The sequence below is a fragment of the Callospermophilus lateralis genome, chromosome 4, assembly GCF_048772815.1.
Source record: "Callospermophilus lateralis isolate mCalLat2 chromosome 4, mCalLat2.hap1, whole genome shotgun sequence".
Lineage (NCBI taxonomy): Eukaryota > Metazoa > Chordata > Mammalia > Rodentia > Sciuridae > Callospermophilus > Callospermophilus lateralis.
This window is the reverse complement of record NC_135308.1, coordinates 19,152,123-19,171,823: the sequence shown is the minus strand read 5'-3', so window position 1 is coordinate 19,171,823 and position 19,701 is coordinate 19,152,123. Positions and strand designations below refer to the sequence as shown.

The 19,701-nt window shown below is 39.2% G+C and overlaps 1 protein-coding gene across 3 annotated transcripts in view; it reads right to left on the bottom strand.

The window, feature by feature from the left end:
* Klhl2 (kelch like family member 2) overlaps positions 1–17,908 on the bottom strand; it is a 91,665-nt gene extending 73,757 nt beyond the window's left edge. For all 3 annotated transcript variants that reach the window (XM_076853644.1, XM_076853646.1, XM_076853645.1), the window contains exons 1-2: positions 17,665–17,908; positions 4,378–4,503 (exon numbers count right to left, since the gene is read on the bottom strand). In XM_076853644.1, coding sequence (XP_076709759.1) covers positions 4,378–4,503; positions 17,665–17,690 — 152 coding nt within the window. In that variant the 5' untranslated portion in view covers positions 17,691–17,908. The remainder of the gene's footprint in view (positions 1–4,377; positions 4,504–17,664) is intronic.
* Between the last annotated feature and the right edge of the window lie 1,793 nt (positions 17,909–19,701).

Below are 19,701 nucleotides of genomic sequence, written 5' to 3'. Positions count from 1 at the left end.
TCTTAACTACAGTAATCTCCAAGGAAATAGCCATAGTAAGAGCTTCTGAATTTCTGATTAAGACTGGATAGTGAAGGCAACCGAGGCAGCAGTCTTTTGTACGCAGTAAATATTCAGCAACAGAGAGAGGAAGGAAAGGAGGTTGGTTTAGTAAATTCATTTACCACTGTCCATTCTTCACATTGTACGAAGTGTTTAATGATCCTCTCCATGCTCAATAAACACCACTTAAAAAGAAATCAATCATGAGCACTTAGGAAACACTGTAGACTATTACCAGTTAAGTTGAAACTCTAGGCTTTAAAATGTCTCTTAAGCTTTCTTAAACACATAAGTCTGCTTGATTTGAAGGATCTTCCCAACTGCCCTATCCTTCAAGGAATATCTTACATTCCTCTACCACAACATGCAAACAAAAGAACCTGATGGTGTTCTACTATAGAAAGAAATATGTACTTGAATTTAAAAACTGACATCCTATGTAATTTCATAAAATCCTTTTTAAAAACCATGTTATAGCTGGACAAGGTGCCCCACACGTAACCCAGTGACTAGGGAGGCTGAAATAGGAGGATCTCAAATTCAAAGCCAGCCTTGGCAACTTAGCAAAACACTATCTCAAAACAAAAAAAAAAGTACTGGAAATGCAGCTCAGTGGTTGAGCACCCCAGGGTTTAATCCCAGTATCAAAAATACTGATAATAAACAAAAATAAAAATTTTAAAAATGTTATAAAGCTATGCAAAGAAAGGCAGACTCAAGTTCAATTTCTTTGCCATTTAAGTAGCAAAGTAAGAACAACCAAAGAAGAGCCACAATTTAAATTTTTCATAGATAAAATAGTAGTAATGTAGGTTCATGATGTATAAATCCTCAGGAAAAATACAATAACCACGTTTTTTTTTTCTTTTTAGTGTAAGACAGTAGGATTTATTCAAGTGAGACAAAAAGAGACAGAGCTCCCCTTGGCAAGAGGGATCCAACAGGGTTGCCCAACCACTTCTTTAAGAGAACTTCAGATTTTTCTGTTTAATCACCTCCTAAAAATGTAAGCACTGCTATTATAATTAAAAAACTAAATGTTTAGGGGAGATTGTGCAAAACATACAGGTAAACATTTGCATATAAGAAATAATGATTTATGCTTACTGAATACTTTCAGCTCCCAAAAATACCTTCAGAATCAAAATTATGTTTCTTGTAAGTAAAACTAATAGATTGGCTTCCTTCCCTCTACTCAAATAGAACCTTATTTCACATTATAAAAAAAAATTTGAATTTTGAAATTTATTTTATAGGCAATATACTACTTTTGACAGTTGCTCTTTTGGTCATCTCAAAAAGCTGGCAATCTAATTTTCTCAATAAAATATATCTGGTTCTATGGCCTGCTTCCTTGGTAACACTAGGTGTTACCATCTCTTAGACCTCCAAAGACCCAAATACACCATGGTAGACAAATAAGTAGTCTGCAAGAAACCACTGATTTGATTTGGACAACATAGCTATTTTGAAAAACTTGTCTCCTTCCATGCTTGGGAAATGTGAAGTTAGGAACTGAATTTCCCACCAGAGAAACATTCTTTCATAGCTCTGATGGACTGCTCCTTTGAAATCCCCAATCTTACCACGCTACTCTGTTTCAAAAATCTTTACCCACTGCCCAGAGGATTAAATCCAAATTTACCACATTATTTAAGCCTGCCTCCAGTCTGTCCTTTTGCTTCCTAATCTTTTCTGTAGACTCCTCAGCATTAATGCTTGACTCCTCCAACATGTTAGATTTATCCCTTCCCCAGCTCATGCAGTTTATCAGGCCTGGAATGGCATTCTTGTTCCTGTATGAATCCTACAGCAGGTCCCAGCTGAACACGATTTCTCTGGGCCATTTTGGATTCTCCTGTGAAAATCCTTTTTGGCCCCCACATTTTGCACAGTCTTCCACTATCCCACCGTCTTTGTTGTCTCCATAACTCACCAGATACCCAAAGGGATGTGAAAAGTCTGATAACAGTTTTTGGATCCCATATAGCCTTTTGGGCGTGTGAGTTAATTTCAAAGAACCAAGAACTCAGACATTTGATGATATATTGTTCAGAAAGGACTAAAGGGCTTTTAAACTGAATAGTTTTAAATTTTTCAAGTTCATAGGCGGAATTATAGAGCGAGGCCTCCTATCTTTAAAAAAATTAATATTAGTTTGAGAAATAAAGAAAATGTTGTCTTTTTTTCTTTAAAACAATTTTAGTTCTAACTTAAATATTACAAAACTCCTGTGCTTCCCACCCCTATTCCCACAATTAAACATTACACCAACTGTAACTGAAATTGACTTTCTTCCTCAAACTGTGCTTCCAGAAGCCAAAGGTTCCCAAAAGCATTCTCTTGTGCATAGCTGTTATTCTTCCACCGGGAGGTGAGGGCCTAAGAGCAGAATGGTGAAAACAAGAAGTTCTCCCTTCCCAGAAGTCAGGAAACCACTCTCAGCTACCCTTTCCTGGCAACAGGAAGTTGAAACAAGACAGGAAATATTAGTGACTTTCAGCTGTACAAGGAATAGGCCTCTTCAGAGATTTTCTTTCTCTCTTTCTTTTTAAGAACTATTCAAATTAGCTATAAAAGTTAAGAAGAGAATGACATTGGGAAAAAAAATGTTCTGATGAACCCTAAAGACAGTTCATTTTTTTAAAAAAACACTGTTGATTAGTAACTTCATTAAAACAACCCCAATAGACCTGGCAGTAAAAGCTCTGACTACTCAAAGATTATTCTTTGTTTTGAAAATCAGCATTAACTGGCCTGAAATGGTGCAATACAAAGAACAAGGTACTATTTCACAGCCATATAATCCATACCCAAAATAGGGCAAATAGGTGAATGAAAGCTAGAGCTAAATGATACCAGGACAAGGCAAGCACACCACAAGACTAGCAGGTAAGCAAGAAAAGATCTCCTACGCTCAAAGAATTTTAAGAGCAACAATGAACCTCAGACACCATCCATTCTACTCCCTACATTTTATAATCAAGGCTCAAAAGAAGTGAAATAATTGGTCTAAGGCCAGAAAGCTTGTCCCAAACTCAGGTCATTCACCTCAGGACACTAGGTGTTACCACCTCATAGTTTAGTGAATCCTGTCTTCTCAAGGAATCCTTTCCTGACCAGAATCCCCACCTTCATAGCACAAAACAGCCCTCCTTACTGCTGTGACAATTTACAATAAAAAAATTTTTTGACTCTTTGCTTAATGTCTAATTCCTACAGTCAACCATAAGCCCAGGCGGACAGCACAGCAATCCTTTCTGGTTTTGCCCATCATTGTATCTCTAGTACCTGGAAGATAAATGTTTGGAATCATTAATTTACTTAAAGAAGACACAATCCAAACGATGGGTCTAAAGAGTGGGCTTTTAGGAAAACTTAGCAATTTAAGCCACTCCCTGCTTGGCCAAGCTTTCAATATTTCAGGTAGATACAAAGTACTTCTACAAAAGCAAAGTTAGGAAACAATAAATCCTTCATAAAATGCTAAGAAAAACCAAGACGGTTAATAAATACTTTTAACTATTAGTTAACTAATAGTTAAAAGTATTTATTTTAACTAATAGTTAAAATCCTTTTAACTATTCAATCAGCTTTTTTAAATTTTTATTTATTTATATATTCTAATTAGGTATATATTACAGCAGAATGCATTTTGATTCATTGTATTCAATTGCAGCACAACTTTTCATTTCTCTGGTTATATAAGATGTAGTATCACACCATACGTGCAGTCATACATGTAACTGAGGTAATGATATCCATCTCGTTCCACCATCTTTCCTGCCCCCATACCCCCTCCTTACCCTCCCTCCCCTTTGTCAATCAGCTTTTAATGTCACTCTTTTCATTGTAGTGGCAATGAAACACACCTGAGAACTACCTCAGCAATGGACAAGTCACCACTCCTAAAAACTACTGCTACTACCACCATGACTACCAAAAAGAATTACATTTTATTCTATTTAACCCAAAATATCTAAAATTATCATTTTCATATGTAATCATCATTTTAAAGAATTGTTAATAAAATATTTTACACTCTTTTTTCCGCTAATCTTGTGTATTTTCTACTTATATAATATCTTAATTCAGACTAGCCACAGTGGCTAGTGGCTATCACGTTAGACAGAGTGTCCTAAACCATCTATAATTCTGATAAATTATATGCTCTCTTTCTTCCTTTAAAAAATTTGCAAAAAACAACAACAAAAAAACTTTTGATGTTCCCTGTATCAAACAAAGAACAATGAGGGAAGAGGGTGTATATTCACTACAAACAACTCAAAAATAAAGGGAAAAGACTGACAGTAAAGTATATTAATGCAATGATACCTTCTTAATTCGTTCATGACTTTAAAAGCTTTCTTCATGTGCCAAGGATTCACTGTCACAGGGCAGTGTTTTTCAATATTATCATCTTTTGAATCTAGAGGCTTCTGATGACCTTGCTTTGTGCATCTGTACACAAAAGAAAAGAACAAAAAACAGAAAAAGATCTTATTAAAGATAATTTGGTTCTAGCTTATCGAGATATAAAATGAATGCTTCCCTCCTCTACTCATTTACAAGTCTCACTCACAGGACATCCCAATGTAAGATTAAGACACAATTAAGAACACTTTTTGATGGTAACTATGCTTTTGACATTAAAAAAAAAAAACTGGCTAATTACCTCCCTGGTGTCAAAAGTTATGTCAAAGATAAACAGAAAAATCAACAAAGGTGGCTTAGAGATATCTCCCAATGAAGATGCTGAAAAATCTCGTCAGTTAGAAATTGACTTGCTTTTAAAATCTGCTGTAGTTACACTTTATTTACAAACCAAGACAGCAGCAGGATCATCATTTACACAAACTTCAAAAAATTAGAATTCAATTTAAAGTTTGCTCTCCACCCACAAGGATAGTTCCCCCCCCCCATATTTTGGAGCTACACTAATAAGAGATTAATCATGTTAAATAACATTTATCAAGTACTTACCATATGGTATTCATTGTGCTTACTTTCATTATAATCCTCACAACTCTGTAAGCTAATTACTATTATTATCCCCATTTAACACATGAAGAGATTAAGGCAAAAAAAGTTTGGGTCATTTGGTAAATGGTACACCTGGATAAGAGTGCTCCCAATCTGAGTCATTCTGACATTAAACAAAGGTTATTTAATTTCATATTTAAATTTACAACATTTAAGGGTGACAAGCTATGTTAGTATTGTTTTATGAATTATTCTTTCAAGAGCTGGGGCCAAAACTTGACAAAGTAAGAATATGGGGTAATGTGGAGAATTAACTCAAACTAATGGACACATGGAAAATTTTTGAAGTGATAGTTATACAACTCTATAAATTTACTAAAATTCATTGGATTGTATCATTATAATGGGTGGATTTTATGGTATATAAATTATTATTCAATAAAGCTATTCAATGAAAATCAGGATACCAAATCAAGCCTGAAAAAAGACCATACTTATATATAAATCACACAAAGAATAACATTCAAACATAAGGAATAGCTGCACTATTCTCACTTATTGCTGTGCTTTGTTTGCTTTCCTAACCCTTTTTCAAAAAAAAAAAAAAGATGATTCCTTTTTTTTTTTTTAAATACTGTATTGTGGTTCTTAATTCATTCAAATTTGTTTGTGCCAACCATCTACCAAGCACTGCTTTTAAGGCACTTGGGATGCATCAATGAATAAAACAAAGACCCTTGTCCTCACTGTCCCTGAAGACTAGCTGTGGGATGGAGAAGACAACAAGCAAAACCAATCAGTAAAGTAGAAGGCATGTTGGAAAATTAGTGCTATTAGGAAAAGTAGGGCAAGGAAAATAGAATGAGAAGCATAAGTATGGAGGGTGTAGTGAAGGGTGTAACTCTCAGTATGAAATACAGTGATCAGACAATGCCAAAATGAGAACTGACATTGAACAAGAAACTAGAAGGTGAAAGAAAGTCCAGAAGGAAGGAAGTATGTGTCCGGCATACTCTAGGAACTCTGAGGCCCAGGTGGCTGGACCAAAGGGGTGGGGCTGCAGAGAAGCAGATGCAGCTGTGTAGGGCCTTGAGGGACATTTTAACTTCTTCAGCTTTTACCTTGAGTGGAACAGGAAGGCACTGCAAAGGAATGACACAATCCAACTTATGTTTTCAAAAGATCACTTTACCACTGGTTGAAGATACTCTATATGGGTCAAAGATGAAAAGGGAGAAAGAATTTAGGAGGGTGTTGCAGTAATGCGTAAGCAATAACAGTGACTCAGAGCAGGGTAGTAGCAATAGGTGATGAGAAGTGGCTAGGTTCTGAATATTTTCAAGATACAGCCAAAAACCATTCATTGACAGAATAAATATGTATGTCAAAGAATGACCCCAATTTTTTTGGCCTGAGCAAGTGGAAGAATTGAATTTCCATTAATTGAGATGGGGAAGGCTACAGATTTGGAGTAGGAAGATACAACAGCTCAGTTTTTATACATGTTGGTATTAAGACATCTGACATACAAGTGAAGATATCAAGTCAACAGATAAAGATTGGAGTCTAGAGTTGGAGAGAAAAATCTAGCTGGAGATGGAAATTTTGGAATCACTGATTACATGGATGATGTATGAAGCCAAGAAAATGAGGCATTCAATATTAAGATGATCTCTGAAATTAACCATATAAATTATCCTTGCTCACTCCCCCATACAAATTAGCACTAGTTGAGGTACTTGATTTTGTGAGGGCTTGCCTACTAGAAGTAGACATCAATTCTACTTCCTCACCACTTGAGAGTTTTTAAAGCAATCTAAAAATTAATTAGCACAGGCCACCGCCTCAGAAACAACGCTCGTTCACAGCTGGAATGGGAGAATGAGGTGTACTCTACCAACTACAGCCTCTGAGAGTTGGGGAAGAAGGTGGAGGATGGGTTAAGGCCTTAGGAAGGGTAAATCTAGAAGCCAAAAATAAAGGAACAGTCACATTTGGAGAAGAGACTGAGGAGATACTTTATAGGATGTAAAGAAGATATTCATTTTCACTGTTTAAAAAAAAAAACAGTAGGAAACCAGGTAAAAGGGAGATTTGTGTAGATATAAGAAACCCATATAAACTTTCTGACCATAAAGCACTGAATACCTCCATTTATAACAAGATAATTATATCTGCTTCTAGTTTAATAACTAAGAGCTTGCAATAAAGGGAAAATAAACTGAAAATTAGCAAAAACTGTCATAGAGGAGTTTCCAATGCTCAAGAGTAGAAGCAAAAATAATAAAAAATTCTGTCCTCAAAAGAAAAAGTTGTTATTAAGAGTCAAGTGTGTTTATATTTGCTTAACAAATTAGGAATTTAAACTCCTGGCATTACAGAATTAACTTTTAAAGTAGCTGCACACAACAATCAATACCCATATTAGTGTTGTCTGAAAAGCTATTCTCAGCTCCCACTTTTTTGATGTGCTCCAGAAACTCTGCAAAGACTTTTCTCAAATGCTTAAAAGAATAAGTACAAAATTACACTGAATTTTCTTTTTTAAGTGTTCTCTATACTAACAGCCACTTACAAACACAGCACCCCTACTGCAAAGGTCTATTTTCAACACTGATGCCCTTTCCATAATTTTCCATTTCTTATGTGGCTTTGTGTTAGATGATCTCTCATTCAGAAGCAGAACTGAGTAACAGAAAATGACACATCAAGTCTAAAACTATACATGTGAAAAATGTACAGATACTAGGAACACGAGCTAAGTGGGAGGTAAAGGTTTACCCTTTAAGTTATACCACGCAAGCCCAGAGTTACACCTTTTCCTTTCTTCCCTTCTGATAAAAAAGGGAATAAGCTTTATCCCTTCCAGAAAGGCTTCTCATTCTGAGACTCACCCTCTTTAAAAATATCAAAAAGAGATGCTTTTTCACGGTTCTTTCACCCAACTTGATCTTTCCCCAATTCTGCACTCCAGAGCTAGTCTTGCAATTATCCAACGGCCTGTTGTTTTTTTATTTTTAATATCTTTGTTTTATTTATTTATTTTATGTGGTGCTGAGGACCAAACCCAGTGCCTCATGCATAAGAGGCAAGCACTCAACCACTAAGCTACAACTCCAGCCCCCCAACAGCCTGTTGTTATCAAAACATTCTTAAAAAGTTGAGGTTTCCAAGGATTTAGATTTTGGTGTATTGCTATGCTCTTAAGAGATAATCCTAAAACCCTTCTTAAATGGCTGACTTCCACCAATTTTCAGCTGTGGGCAAGGCTGGCTTCTCAGATGAGATGACTTGGTCATTGCCTAAAAACACACTACTGGCAATAACTAAGTTCTCAGAGAGGAAGAAAATACTCTAGCAGGTTTGTTTTCCTCAGAGAGTCAAGATTTCATAACCAGGCAATAGTTTAAACCTACTACAACAATTTTGAGGACACCTTCGAAGAGATAATTTCTTTAGATATTTTTTATTTGCTTTGGAACCATGATTTTCAATAGAGAACAGACAGATGTGACTAGTCCAAGCAATTTCTTCAAACTACACACAACCCTCACAAAAAGGGTCAGGTAAGTCCTTTTTAGGACCGGGTATATCAGAATGATGGCATCTCCAGGGGTAGGAGCAAAAGGCAGCTATGTATTATTTTTAAAAACAACAATCCCCAAAAAATAGGTGATGTAATATGCTCTACCACCCACTTCCCTCCCACCCCAGGACAATCATCCCAGATTGCGATGTAGCACTTTTGAAAATATGAGCTGTTTATGTTTTTTAGGTTTTTCTGGTGGAAACAATGCTACAATTCATGAGAATGACACAGCTGTAAAATTTAACAGGGGACTAAAGACATTTTCACATTCAGGACATAAATACTTGGCCCCTGGGTAGCCGCCATCTCTGTTCTCCCCTCTGCCTGTTCACCTCAAAAGCTGCAAGACTCCCCTGCTTGCAATGAGTCACCCACCATTACTCACAAATTTCTGCCAAGTTCACGTCAGCAGCTGTTGTTTTCAAAGTCACCATCCATGCTGTACTGCTTTGAAGTTTCCCAATTACTTTGTAATATTTCTCCTATTTTCTCTGTTGTCTTCCCAGCTCAACTTGCATTAAGAAACTGGTATCTTATTAACATTGCTCCCACACACAAGTATAGGATATGAGAAGTACAGATTCAACCACACCTAATATCATAACTAGTATTTGCTATGTCATTCTATGGTTTCCCAACAAAATGCTCTTACATGCTTCTCCTCAATCAAATAACCACACATTACTTAAAGGCTGTGAAAGTAGAGGGCTTTCTTCATTGGAAAGCCCATATTTTGGTTTGTGCTGGGTTGTGGCTTCAGTTTTTGCAATCACATAAAGGCAAAAGAGACACTCTGCAAAATTTTTTCAAGTATATGAAACTTAAACCTTTAATTATTAGGCAAAAAGCCAGTAGACAAATTATAATCCACAAACTTGAGAACATATTACAAAATAAATATGGCTTTAAAAAATTGCTGTTGTCTGCCTTATAGACACAGAACTTGAATTACGCTGGGGATATAGCTCTGAGATAGAGCATGTACTTATTAGCATTCATGAGACCCTGAGTTCAGTTCCCAGCACTGCAAAGGAGAAAAAAACTTGAATTTTAACCCTCTGAACTGAATATGAAGCATCTTATAAGTAAAACTTCCTATTCTCCATCAAGTCACAGAATACCTCACAGATAATATTACAACAATACCACTGAATACATTAGTTGTAATACATATGTTGCTAAAAGATATATTTATGATTCCCACAGCTGGAAAAAAAAATCTAAAAAAGCTAGAAATGCCTCATTTTATTAAAATGGATCAGCAGTTAAAAAAAAAAAAAAAAAACAGCCCTGAGCCTCCTGGAGGACAGAGGGAAAGCACACCTCCCCTCCCGTCCCTCCTGGAGTTAGCAGTATGGCTTTATGCTCAGTGTGTGGGGAAGCACTGGCAGGAGGAGGAGGCTGGATGTCTGAGGTGGAGAGGTTGATGGAAGTTGGAGTATAATTGCTCTCTGATAGTAGAACAATAGTGCTGTAAAAAGCTCTGCTTCAGTTCAACTCAGCTCTCTCCCTCTTTCCCTCCCACCTACATGACAAACAGCACAATCAGGCACTTTTTGTCCCTGACAGTAACTATTAACCAGGAAGGGGATGGGGTAAAAGCATATCTTATGCAAGGTCAATCTTTTAAAGAATATTTTATAAACAATTAACAAAGTACTGGCAGAGTAGGATATTTGTGAAATTCTAAATTCTAAATTAGGAAAGGGGGGATGATGATCCATTTCAAATATGTCCGTGTCTTCTATTACTCATATTTTCAACCTCTCTTTTCCCACTTTTCTTAGTATTGCCCTCAGTTTGTTGGCAAGAAGAGGCAGCAATATGACTTGCCTGGCAATTCAGTTGATGGGCTAAAGTTTCTAACAATTGAACGAAGAAGAGGACTGGAAACAGGTGAAAGACCCAATTTGTAGCTCTGTCTATGCCAAATACTAAACAAATGACCCTGGATAGTCACTTAACCTCTCTGAGCTTAAGACTGTTTACTTCTAAAAACTTAGCCAACAAATATGTCTAATATGGAATGTAATATGAAAGTCAAAGATAACAACACCTTACCTACTTATCTCAGGAAGCTCTATAAGCATTAAATACCATATGATATAAACATGAAGTTCAGAGGAGAAATGTTAAGGTTAGAAGATAAACTAAATATGAAGATATGTTTTTATCGATTGTTACTGGCCTTCCTCAACTTAAATTACAACATTCAATCAAAGTTTTTAGTAATTCTCAAAATGACCGGTGCTATTAATAAATCAAATGTTAAATGCTGCATAGACATCCACTACATAACTTGTACTAAACAGGATGAGAGATTTAAGGGAAGTTGAATCAGGACCTTCTTAAGTTTCCATCTGTCTAGGAGGCATATCCGAAAACACCAAGGAATGGCCCGCATAGGTATACAGTTGAGAGATTGCGGGCTACTGATTAGAAATGTTATAGGAATGCAACTATGAGCTGGAAAGAGCTGGAGTAAATAAGAGTGGGCCTCCAAATGGGCCTTGAAGGAACTCCAAGTCATTTTTACTGGGAACAGGAGGATGGCAACAATAGGAAGAGTATAGAGAATTCTGGATTAAGATGATGGCAACAATAGGAAGACTATAGAGAATTCTGGATTAAGATAAGGCAGTGTTTGGTCTAGGAGGTTAAAGTACTTAATGACCCCAGATGTACAAGACAAGGTAGAAATGATGAAGGGATATGACTTTGTTTTTGATAAGTCATTTTGCATGAATCTAAAATGTTGGAAGTTAAAACAGTATTAGACAGAAAGGAGAGGAGAGAATAGAGTTCACACGGAGACGACTAACAAAATTCAGGTATCAAGAGATGAAATCCACTTGTGAGAATGACAACAGTCAAACAGACACTTGAAACCAAGACACTACAGTTCCTGTGGAAACTGAGTTGAACTGTTACAATTTGGAAGCCAAATAGAGGGAAGTCAAAGGCTATTCCAATGTTTTGTGTACTGACAACCAGAAGAATGGTTGCCCCACTGATGACTGGAAAGGTTACAAAGGGAAGTTTGAGAACAAATGTCATGAATTCAATTTTAGAGATACTGAGTTTTAGGTCTGAGCTAAGAGTAGATACTCCATTAGAAGCTCAAAATTTCAGCCAGGTGCAGTGGCACATGCCTATAATCCCAGCAACTTGGGAGGCTGGGGCAGGAAGATCTGAAATGCAAGATCAGCCCTGACAACTTAGGGAGACCCTACTCAAAATAAAAATAAAAAGGGCTTGGCGATGTAGCTCAGTGAAAGAGCTCCCCTGGGTTCAATTCCCAGTTGGGGGAAAAAAAAAAGCTGTAGCTCAAAATTCCAAATAATACAAATTATAGATTTGAATGGAGACTTAGACTTAAGATACAGATTGAGCCATAACAGAGATTAATAGGTGACTGACTGAAAAGAAGAACTGACCAATATCTACTTCTGTAAGGAATAACTGCTGCCCATGAACAGTAATAGAAGATAAGCCACATGAGAGATTAGAATCCCAGTTTTTCTAATACTTACAAGCTTGGGAAAGTAACTTAATCTCTTTTTTCCTCAGATGAAAAATATATAATGATAAGAGACCAATGAGAAGTTATACTCCATTTCTGTATGATGTGTCAAAATGTATTCTATTGTCATGTATAACTATTTAGAACAAATTTTTTAAAAAGAAAAAAAGAGAGAACTACACTATAAGATTGTTAAGATTAAATGAGACAAAGTATGTAAATCATATTTAGCAAACTAAAAACCAAAGGAGAAAAACAAGTAAAAGTGAAGGCAAGGGCTTGTTTTTCAAGACAGAATCAGTGAAAGGAACTAGAAAAGGAATCATTTACCAAATGCCAATAGTCCAAACTGTAAGAAAGTCCAGTGTATAACACACAGAAAGTGTACTGACCCACTCACTAAAGCAATTATCTCAGTGGGGAAAGAATGCAAGAGCACCTTTGTGCTTTCTGTTCCCTCTACCTGGAATACTGTTCTTCTGAACTCTGCTCAAATATCACCTCATCAAAGATGTCCTGACCTTATCTGAACTATCATTCTGCCCCTCATTACTCTCTACCAGTATCAATATATTTGTTTACTATTAATTTAGACCATGATCATCTTTATTCCCTTTGTTCATGTTTTATTGAATATTTTTTGTCTTTTCTTCCCAATTTATAAATTATTTTCTTTCAAAATAAAATTGACCACGAGGAAAATGGACTTTTGCTTTCTGAGATATCCCCAACCTGTCCTCATTAAAGACTCAATGAATATGAAAAAAATCCTGCACTGCTTCATCATAAACAGTAGTAAATGCATATAGGATTCTGTGGAATACATTAGAAAAGCACCTGAAGGCCAATTTTCCTTTTCTGTATCACTGTCAAAGAATCTTCTGCCTGATATTAAGTTCAATGGTTTTATAAACACTCCAGTGCAAACCTAAATAACCACACAGGAGTAAATTTACAGGCACCTTCACAAAAGTACACTTACTAATATTTACTGAATGCCTACTAGGCATTACAAAATAGAACCAAAAACAAGAGGTTTGGGGCTTTGGGAGGAGGAGGTAGATTTCTAAGCATTAGAAAATGTTAAGACCATTACACACCTATTTTCAGAATCCACCTTCTGAATCTACCTATTTTCAGAATCCACTTTTTAAGTTTCCAAATACATCTCCAAATGCATGGCCTATAGAGAACACTTCCTTTAACACATGTTGATATCTATAAGTCTTCTTTCACTATTATCCTGTGGGCTACTACTACTCCTAACTATCTTAAATACCTTTGCTTATTACTGGGGAGATTCATCTATGAGAGATGCACAGCATACTCTTAGGACTAATTGTTACAAAAGAAAAATACACTCCAATACACTTTATAAAAGACAAACAAATGCATATTGGGGTAACTCATAACAAGGTTCCCAATTGAGCATCACTGACTCTTAGAACGTTAAAGTCATCCGATTCAATGGATTACAAATACCAGGTTTCAATTAATTTCTTTTTTTAACTTTTTTCTTAGTTGTAGTTGGATACAATATCTTTATTTTATTTATGTATTTTATCCCTATTTATACATAAATAAAATAAAGGTATTGGTGCTGAGGATCGAACCCAAAGCCTTGCACGTGCGAGGAGAGCGCTCTACTGCTGAGCCACAACCCCAGCCCCTCCACTAATTTTTTACTTATCTGTGACAAAATGAAGACAAAACAACAAGCTTTCATAAAACTAAATGTATTCAACTTAAGGACTATTCTTTATTCAGATATTACACCCTTTCTTATATTTGAGGAAGATAGTAAAATGCCCTTTCTTTCATTAAAAAAAAAAGTGACAATAGTTGGTAATTATTGTTTTGTCAATAATTATTTTACTTGACAAAACAAGAAGCAGTAATTGGACTTCACTTAAAGAAAAAAAAGCAGCTCAAAGAAAACCAAAATCTGAGAACCTCTGCTCTAATCCAACCAATCTTCTGCTGCCCAAATTCCTTAGAGCATGGCCAACAAGTTGTTTGCTTGTTTGAACACCTTTGATGACAAGAGGTCTCCAGTGATGTAGAATCATCCACTGAAAAATATATCATTCTATCTGAGGCATGTTTGCTTGGTTTTGTTAAGGAAAAGCAAAAAAGGAAAGCCTATAGCATGTACGCTGACTTGGGCCAGACATGGTGATAACTTGGGAGGCGGAGGCCAGAGGACAGCCTCCGCAACTTGGTGAGACCCTGTTTCAAAATTTAAAAAAAAAAAAATCTGAAAGGGCTAGGGTTACTCAGCTCTTTTTTACTCAGCAGTAGAATATTCCTGGGTTCACTCTCCAGTACTCTAAAAAATAAAATAAAACGTAACCTCACTTGAGATAAAGAAGCCAGTAAGAAAACAAAGGCAAAAAAAAAAAAAAGAAAAGAAAACTGTTCAGTGAGGGGAGATAAAAGGGATGCACTCAGTCCTATGCCTCACAGTCTTCCTGCAACTTAACAACTATGAAAATCCTTTAAACAAATAACTATGAAAGTTAGAAGGTATAAAACAGTCCTGTGGACAGGGCTGATCATTTTACATTTCCTTCTGCATGTAGCAGTTTATTACCTGAAATTCCTTTACTAATAATCTATATTTAGGGTATAGCTGCATACCCTTCAGGTTTGACCAAAAGCAAATGTCACATGTCTTAATATACCCAGACTTCAAAATGCAACAGAATTTAAATGCCACATCTAATCAAGGTTGCAGAAAATATTAAGCAGAAATACAAAGTCCACTGACAATATGAGAATCATAAAAGGACAGGATAACTTGGAGGCAAGGAATGAGCACAAGAGATCAAAAGGTCAAGGAGATCATCTCGAAAGGGAAAGAAATCTGGGCAAAGATGCCTGCTACAAGATGCTAACAGGCCAAAGGGGGGCAAGGTAGATTGGAGAACAACATAAAATTGGCTGTTAAAAAAGCACCACATACAGTGCCAGGCAGAGACAGGCATTCAAATAGTTGCAGAGTGAATGAATTAATAAACACTTACACAAAGAGAATTTTGAGTCTCTGCTTCCAACCACATCATCCATGGCACTTTAAGTCCAGGGAGAACATCTTTCTTTGCCTTAACGCTCAAGCTAAAAATCTAACCCATGAAAAGCCAAGTGTTCCCAATAACTTCCACTAGTCTCTGTCCTATACCAGGGCTAGCAGTGAAGTCTCTTCTCAAAGACCCTACCTGCCTTTCTGAAATCTGGTACGTTTGATCCTGGATGGGAAGAAGTTAATGGGAGCAGAGGCAACAGGATAGAGCACAGGGGGAAGGAAAAAAAAAAAAAAAACAACTAGCTCTGACCTACACAAAGATAAGTAATACTATAACAGGGTCTGGAATTAAGGTTAATTCCAGACAGACCAAATGAAAATAAAACTTATTTGTATTTTTAATTAAATGGGTGGAAAAAATTTAAAGTCTCAGCAACTTTAGCCACCCATGGTTGAAAGGAGTTCCAACAATTCTTTCATCCTGCTGGCTGGCATTCCAGGTATTCCCTTATATCTCAGTCTCACATTGTTTCAGCATTTTTTTTCCAGTAGTGGGAACAGAACCTAGAGGCAATTTACCAACTGAGCTTCATCCCTATCTTTTTCTGAGACAAGGTCTCACTAAGTTGCTCAGGCTGGCCTTGAACTTGCAATCTTCCTGCCTCAGTCTCCTAAGTCCCTGGAATTACATGACATCCACCACCCTTCCAGCACTATTTATGGAGTCTCAATACCAAAGAATTGTGCTGAATATCAAAATCACAGCTAACAGATCTGCCCTAATTCAGTTTATCAACATTAGCATGCACACATCTATCTCATTTTTATACTTCAATGTAAGTCATTTTCTGTCTCTACTCCCTCCCTCCACAGCCTGATTTTCCACACCTTTCTTTTCATCTGCATTCTAAGATCCCCTTGTTCTTGCTTTAGTTCACTCTGTTCCAAAAGTAAAAGGGACTACGAGGACTGATATAAAAAGGGGGCAGGTTTACTACACATAACAATCCTACATACTATATATTATATATTATGTGTTGTCTATGTAGAGAACTCATCTACCATAAGTGCTTCTGAACCTGAGCAGACACCTCATATGCTTCTGCTATGTTCTTGCTGCTGAATCCACTATGGTGTTTCCTAGGGGTTCAGGAGGCTACCCTCAACCTGCTGGAGAACAGGATCAGACCACAGAGCCTCAAAGCCACAGCAATCAAGAAGCAGCTGAGCTCCTGCTTTTTCTATCAGCCCAGGAGGGTCAATTCAAGAGTTTTATCATCTGTCCCTCAGATCCCCATGACCTGTTCCACTCCAGCTAAAAATTCTGTAATGCACTTTGAGAAATTGTAGCTCCAGAATCTCATTCGTTCTCCTAAACGGCTCAACATCAAAGACATTTTCAGCCCGAACAATTTAGCCATATTTTGGCTGGAATTCTGCCAACTAGCCACAAGAGGCTGATGTGGTACAACTGCCATGGAGTGAAGCTAGCCAAATCTAACTGAAAAACGGTAAGGATTCATGAATCACCTCTCATGAAAAGGTACATCGTTCTTTAGAATGAGGTTTGTCTGCGCTTTGAAAAGTCAAATTCAAAGGGCTCTTGTTCCTTCATAAAGGCTTAACTAAGGAAAGCAGATCAAAACCAAAATTTTCAAAACTCATGGGGATTTACAGTCCGCTTTTACCAACATATTTTAAAATTAAAAAAAAAATCTCGTACTGAATAATACAATATCGTACACACATAATTTTTCAGCTTTTATTATTCCTACAAAGTAAATTTTGTTGCAGGTGATTTTGAATGTACTTGAACACCCAGGAAAAAGACACCTGTGCCTGGCAGGTCGACAGACTACTAATGTGCCCCAGGTAACAAGGAAACAGAAGATGCTCTTGATTTCTGGATAAAATTTTCTGCAGTGCCAGGTAGGAGGTCACATGCCCTGAACGGCCGCAGCTCATTTAGAGTGATGTAAAAGCTCTTCAGATATTAATTTTGTTAGAAATTGGGGGAAACATGCGACCTAAGACCAGTTCATTTAGACACCGGGCGTCTGGTACTCTCCAGTTTCCTTTTTTCACCAGAGTCCGAGCAGCCTGTCTGTACCTATTAGAAAGGGGTGGGCGAGCCGGGCACCGGCAGCCCATGCATTTCAGGGAGGAATCACAGAATGGGCAGAGTCCCCCCCACCCCAAGCACAGCCCCATCCCGAATCTTCTATTCGCCTGGGACTGGGAAGACTACCCTGGAAACCCGGGGCAGCGTTAGAAGTCACTGCCTGGCCAGGCTGAGTTCCGTCGCCTTCGGCTCCAGACTGCGGGCACCGCGCCTCGTCACGCCCCGCATCTCCCACCTCCCGCCGCCTCCGGCGTCCTCCGCCGGCCGGCACCCGGCGGCCGTCCCCGAGCAGCTCCGTGGCCGGCGACACGCGCCGCAGCGCGGGCGCGCTTATCCGCAGCGGCGCAGCCCGCCCGCCACCCGCCCGCCCGCTCACTCACACGGGAGGCAGCGGCGGCGTCTCCATTGTGGCTCCTCTCGGGCTTCAGAACGCAGGCACCGACCGCCGCCGCCAGCACCATTCCAGCCGCGGACGCCGGCACTGCCCGCCCGCCGAGCCGCGTTCCATCCGCCCCGGAGGGGGCGCCGTGCTCTCCTCACCGCGCGCCACCACCTGCGGCGGCGGCCCCCGCGGCCATGGCCCGCTCGGCCGGGCGCGCTCCGTGTGCCTGCGCGGCTCCCGCGCTCGCCCGACTGCGGGGCGGCAGCAGCGGCGGCGGCGGCGGGACGGGCGGGCGCGCGGGCTCGGCCACTTCCGGGTTCGGCCCCGGCTGGCGCCGACGCCGTGACGGGACGGCGATGCGGCCTCCCGCGGCGGCCGGGGACCCCTCCCTCGGCGCCTCCCCTTCCTCCTGTTGTGGTGCTGTCGCTGCTGCTGCCGCCCAGGCGGCTTCTGCTGTGCTGCTTCTGGAGGCGGGCGGGCGGGCGGGCGCGAGCCGGAGCGGAGCGGGCGGGCCCAGACGCGGGGCCGGAGCGCGGGCGGCTGCCGCCCGCAGCGCGCCTGTGGGTCACCCGGACGGGGGAGCTGAAAAATGGGGGGAGGGGTATCTCTGTGCAAGAAAAAGGCGACAGAAAGCACCGCGTAATGACGCTTGGTATTCACTTGCTGCTCTGCGTTCATGGGCTTGTTCACATTTATTCTTTTAATTTGAGCATCTGCCCAGGAAGATGGAAAGAGTAGGCATAACCATCCCCAGCCTATCCAAACGGTGAAACCGAGGCCAGAAGAAATGTACATGCCTGTCCAGGGTGTCCCAAGCAAGAAGCTAGGTCCTCCTCCTCAGTATACTATCTGTGCCTTGGATAAGTGAAGTGAGCACCTTCTAGGCAAGGTTCGGGTACTGGGAACGTGGCAGAGAGCAAAAAAAACCAAGTCTCTGCGTTTGTGGAGCTGTCCATCTAGACGTGGTAAGAGAAACCATGGACAAACGATGCCTACTATGAAGAAAAATAAATCCGGTGAGCCGAGGAGGTGCTGTTTTAGAAGGAGTGGGCAGGGAAGGCCTCTCAAAAGGTATCAGTTAAACACAGATAAAATAACATAAACCTTCAGTTATACAAAGACTGCCCCAGGGCCGAGGGAAGAGTAATGCCGAGGTCCTGCCTGCCCTGTTAAATGGGAAGGAGACCGAAGTGGCTGGTTGTTCAAATGTGCATGCTGGAAGCTGAACACCTGGGAACTTCTTAGAAATGGGAATTCTCAAGTCCCACTTAAAACCTACTGAATCAGGATCCCTGGAGGTGGGGTCCAGCAATCTGTGCTTAGACAAGGCCTTCCTGATGGTTCTGGTGCCCACTAAAGTCCCTCTAGCATACAACTGAGGCAGATCGAGGGCAAAGGAAACAGAGTTAGCAGTGGGTGTGGGGGCATAGGGAATAGTCAGGCCCACGGAGACTTTGTAAGCCATGATGAAAAGCTATGGCTTACTAAGATGAGAAGCAATTGGAAAATTGTGAGCAGCTTGATCAGATCATTAAAAGGATGACTTGACTTGGAAATTTGTTTAAAAATACTCCGCAAAAAAAAAAAAAAAAAGTTTTTTAAAAAAAGAAAGGGCAGGTGCATAGATTAAAGAAGATTGACATAGTGTTAATTTGGGGGGCTAAGTGGTGGGTGTATGGAGATGATTATCATTTATGTGTATTTATGTACATGTTTTAAAATGTCCAAAAGTTTTTGTTTTAAAGATGACTGCTGTATGGGAAATATACAAAAGGAGGCAAGAGAGCAAGCAAGACTAGCCTGACTGGGATGAAAAATAAGGATGGTATGGACTTGAGTCAGAAGGACTGAAAGAAGTAGTTAGATTCTGATCTATTTATTGGAAAAAGCATCAGGAATTGCTGTTAAGATTCAATATAGCAAAAGAGAAAGAATGGAGGTGAACATGACCCTATGGGTTTGGGGGTTGGTTTATTTTGTTTGTTTGTGGTGCTGAGGATTGAACCTTCCTTGATCCTAAGGGTTTTGATTTGAG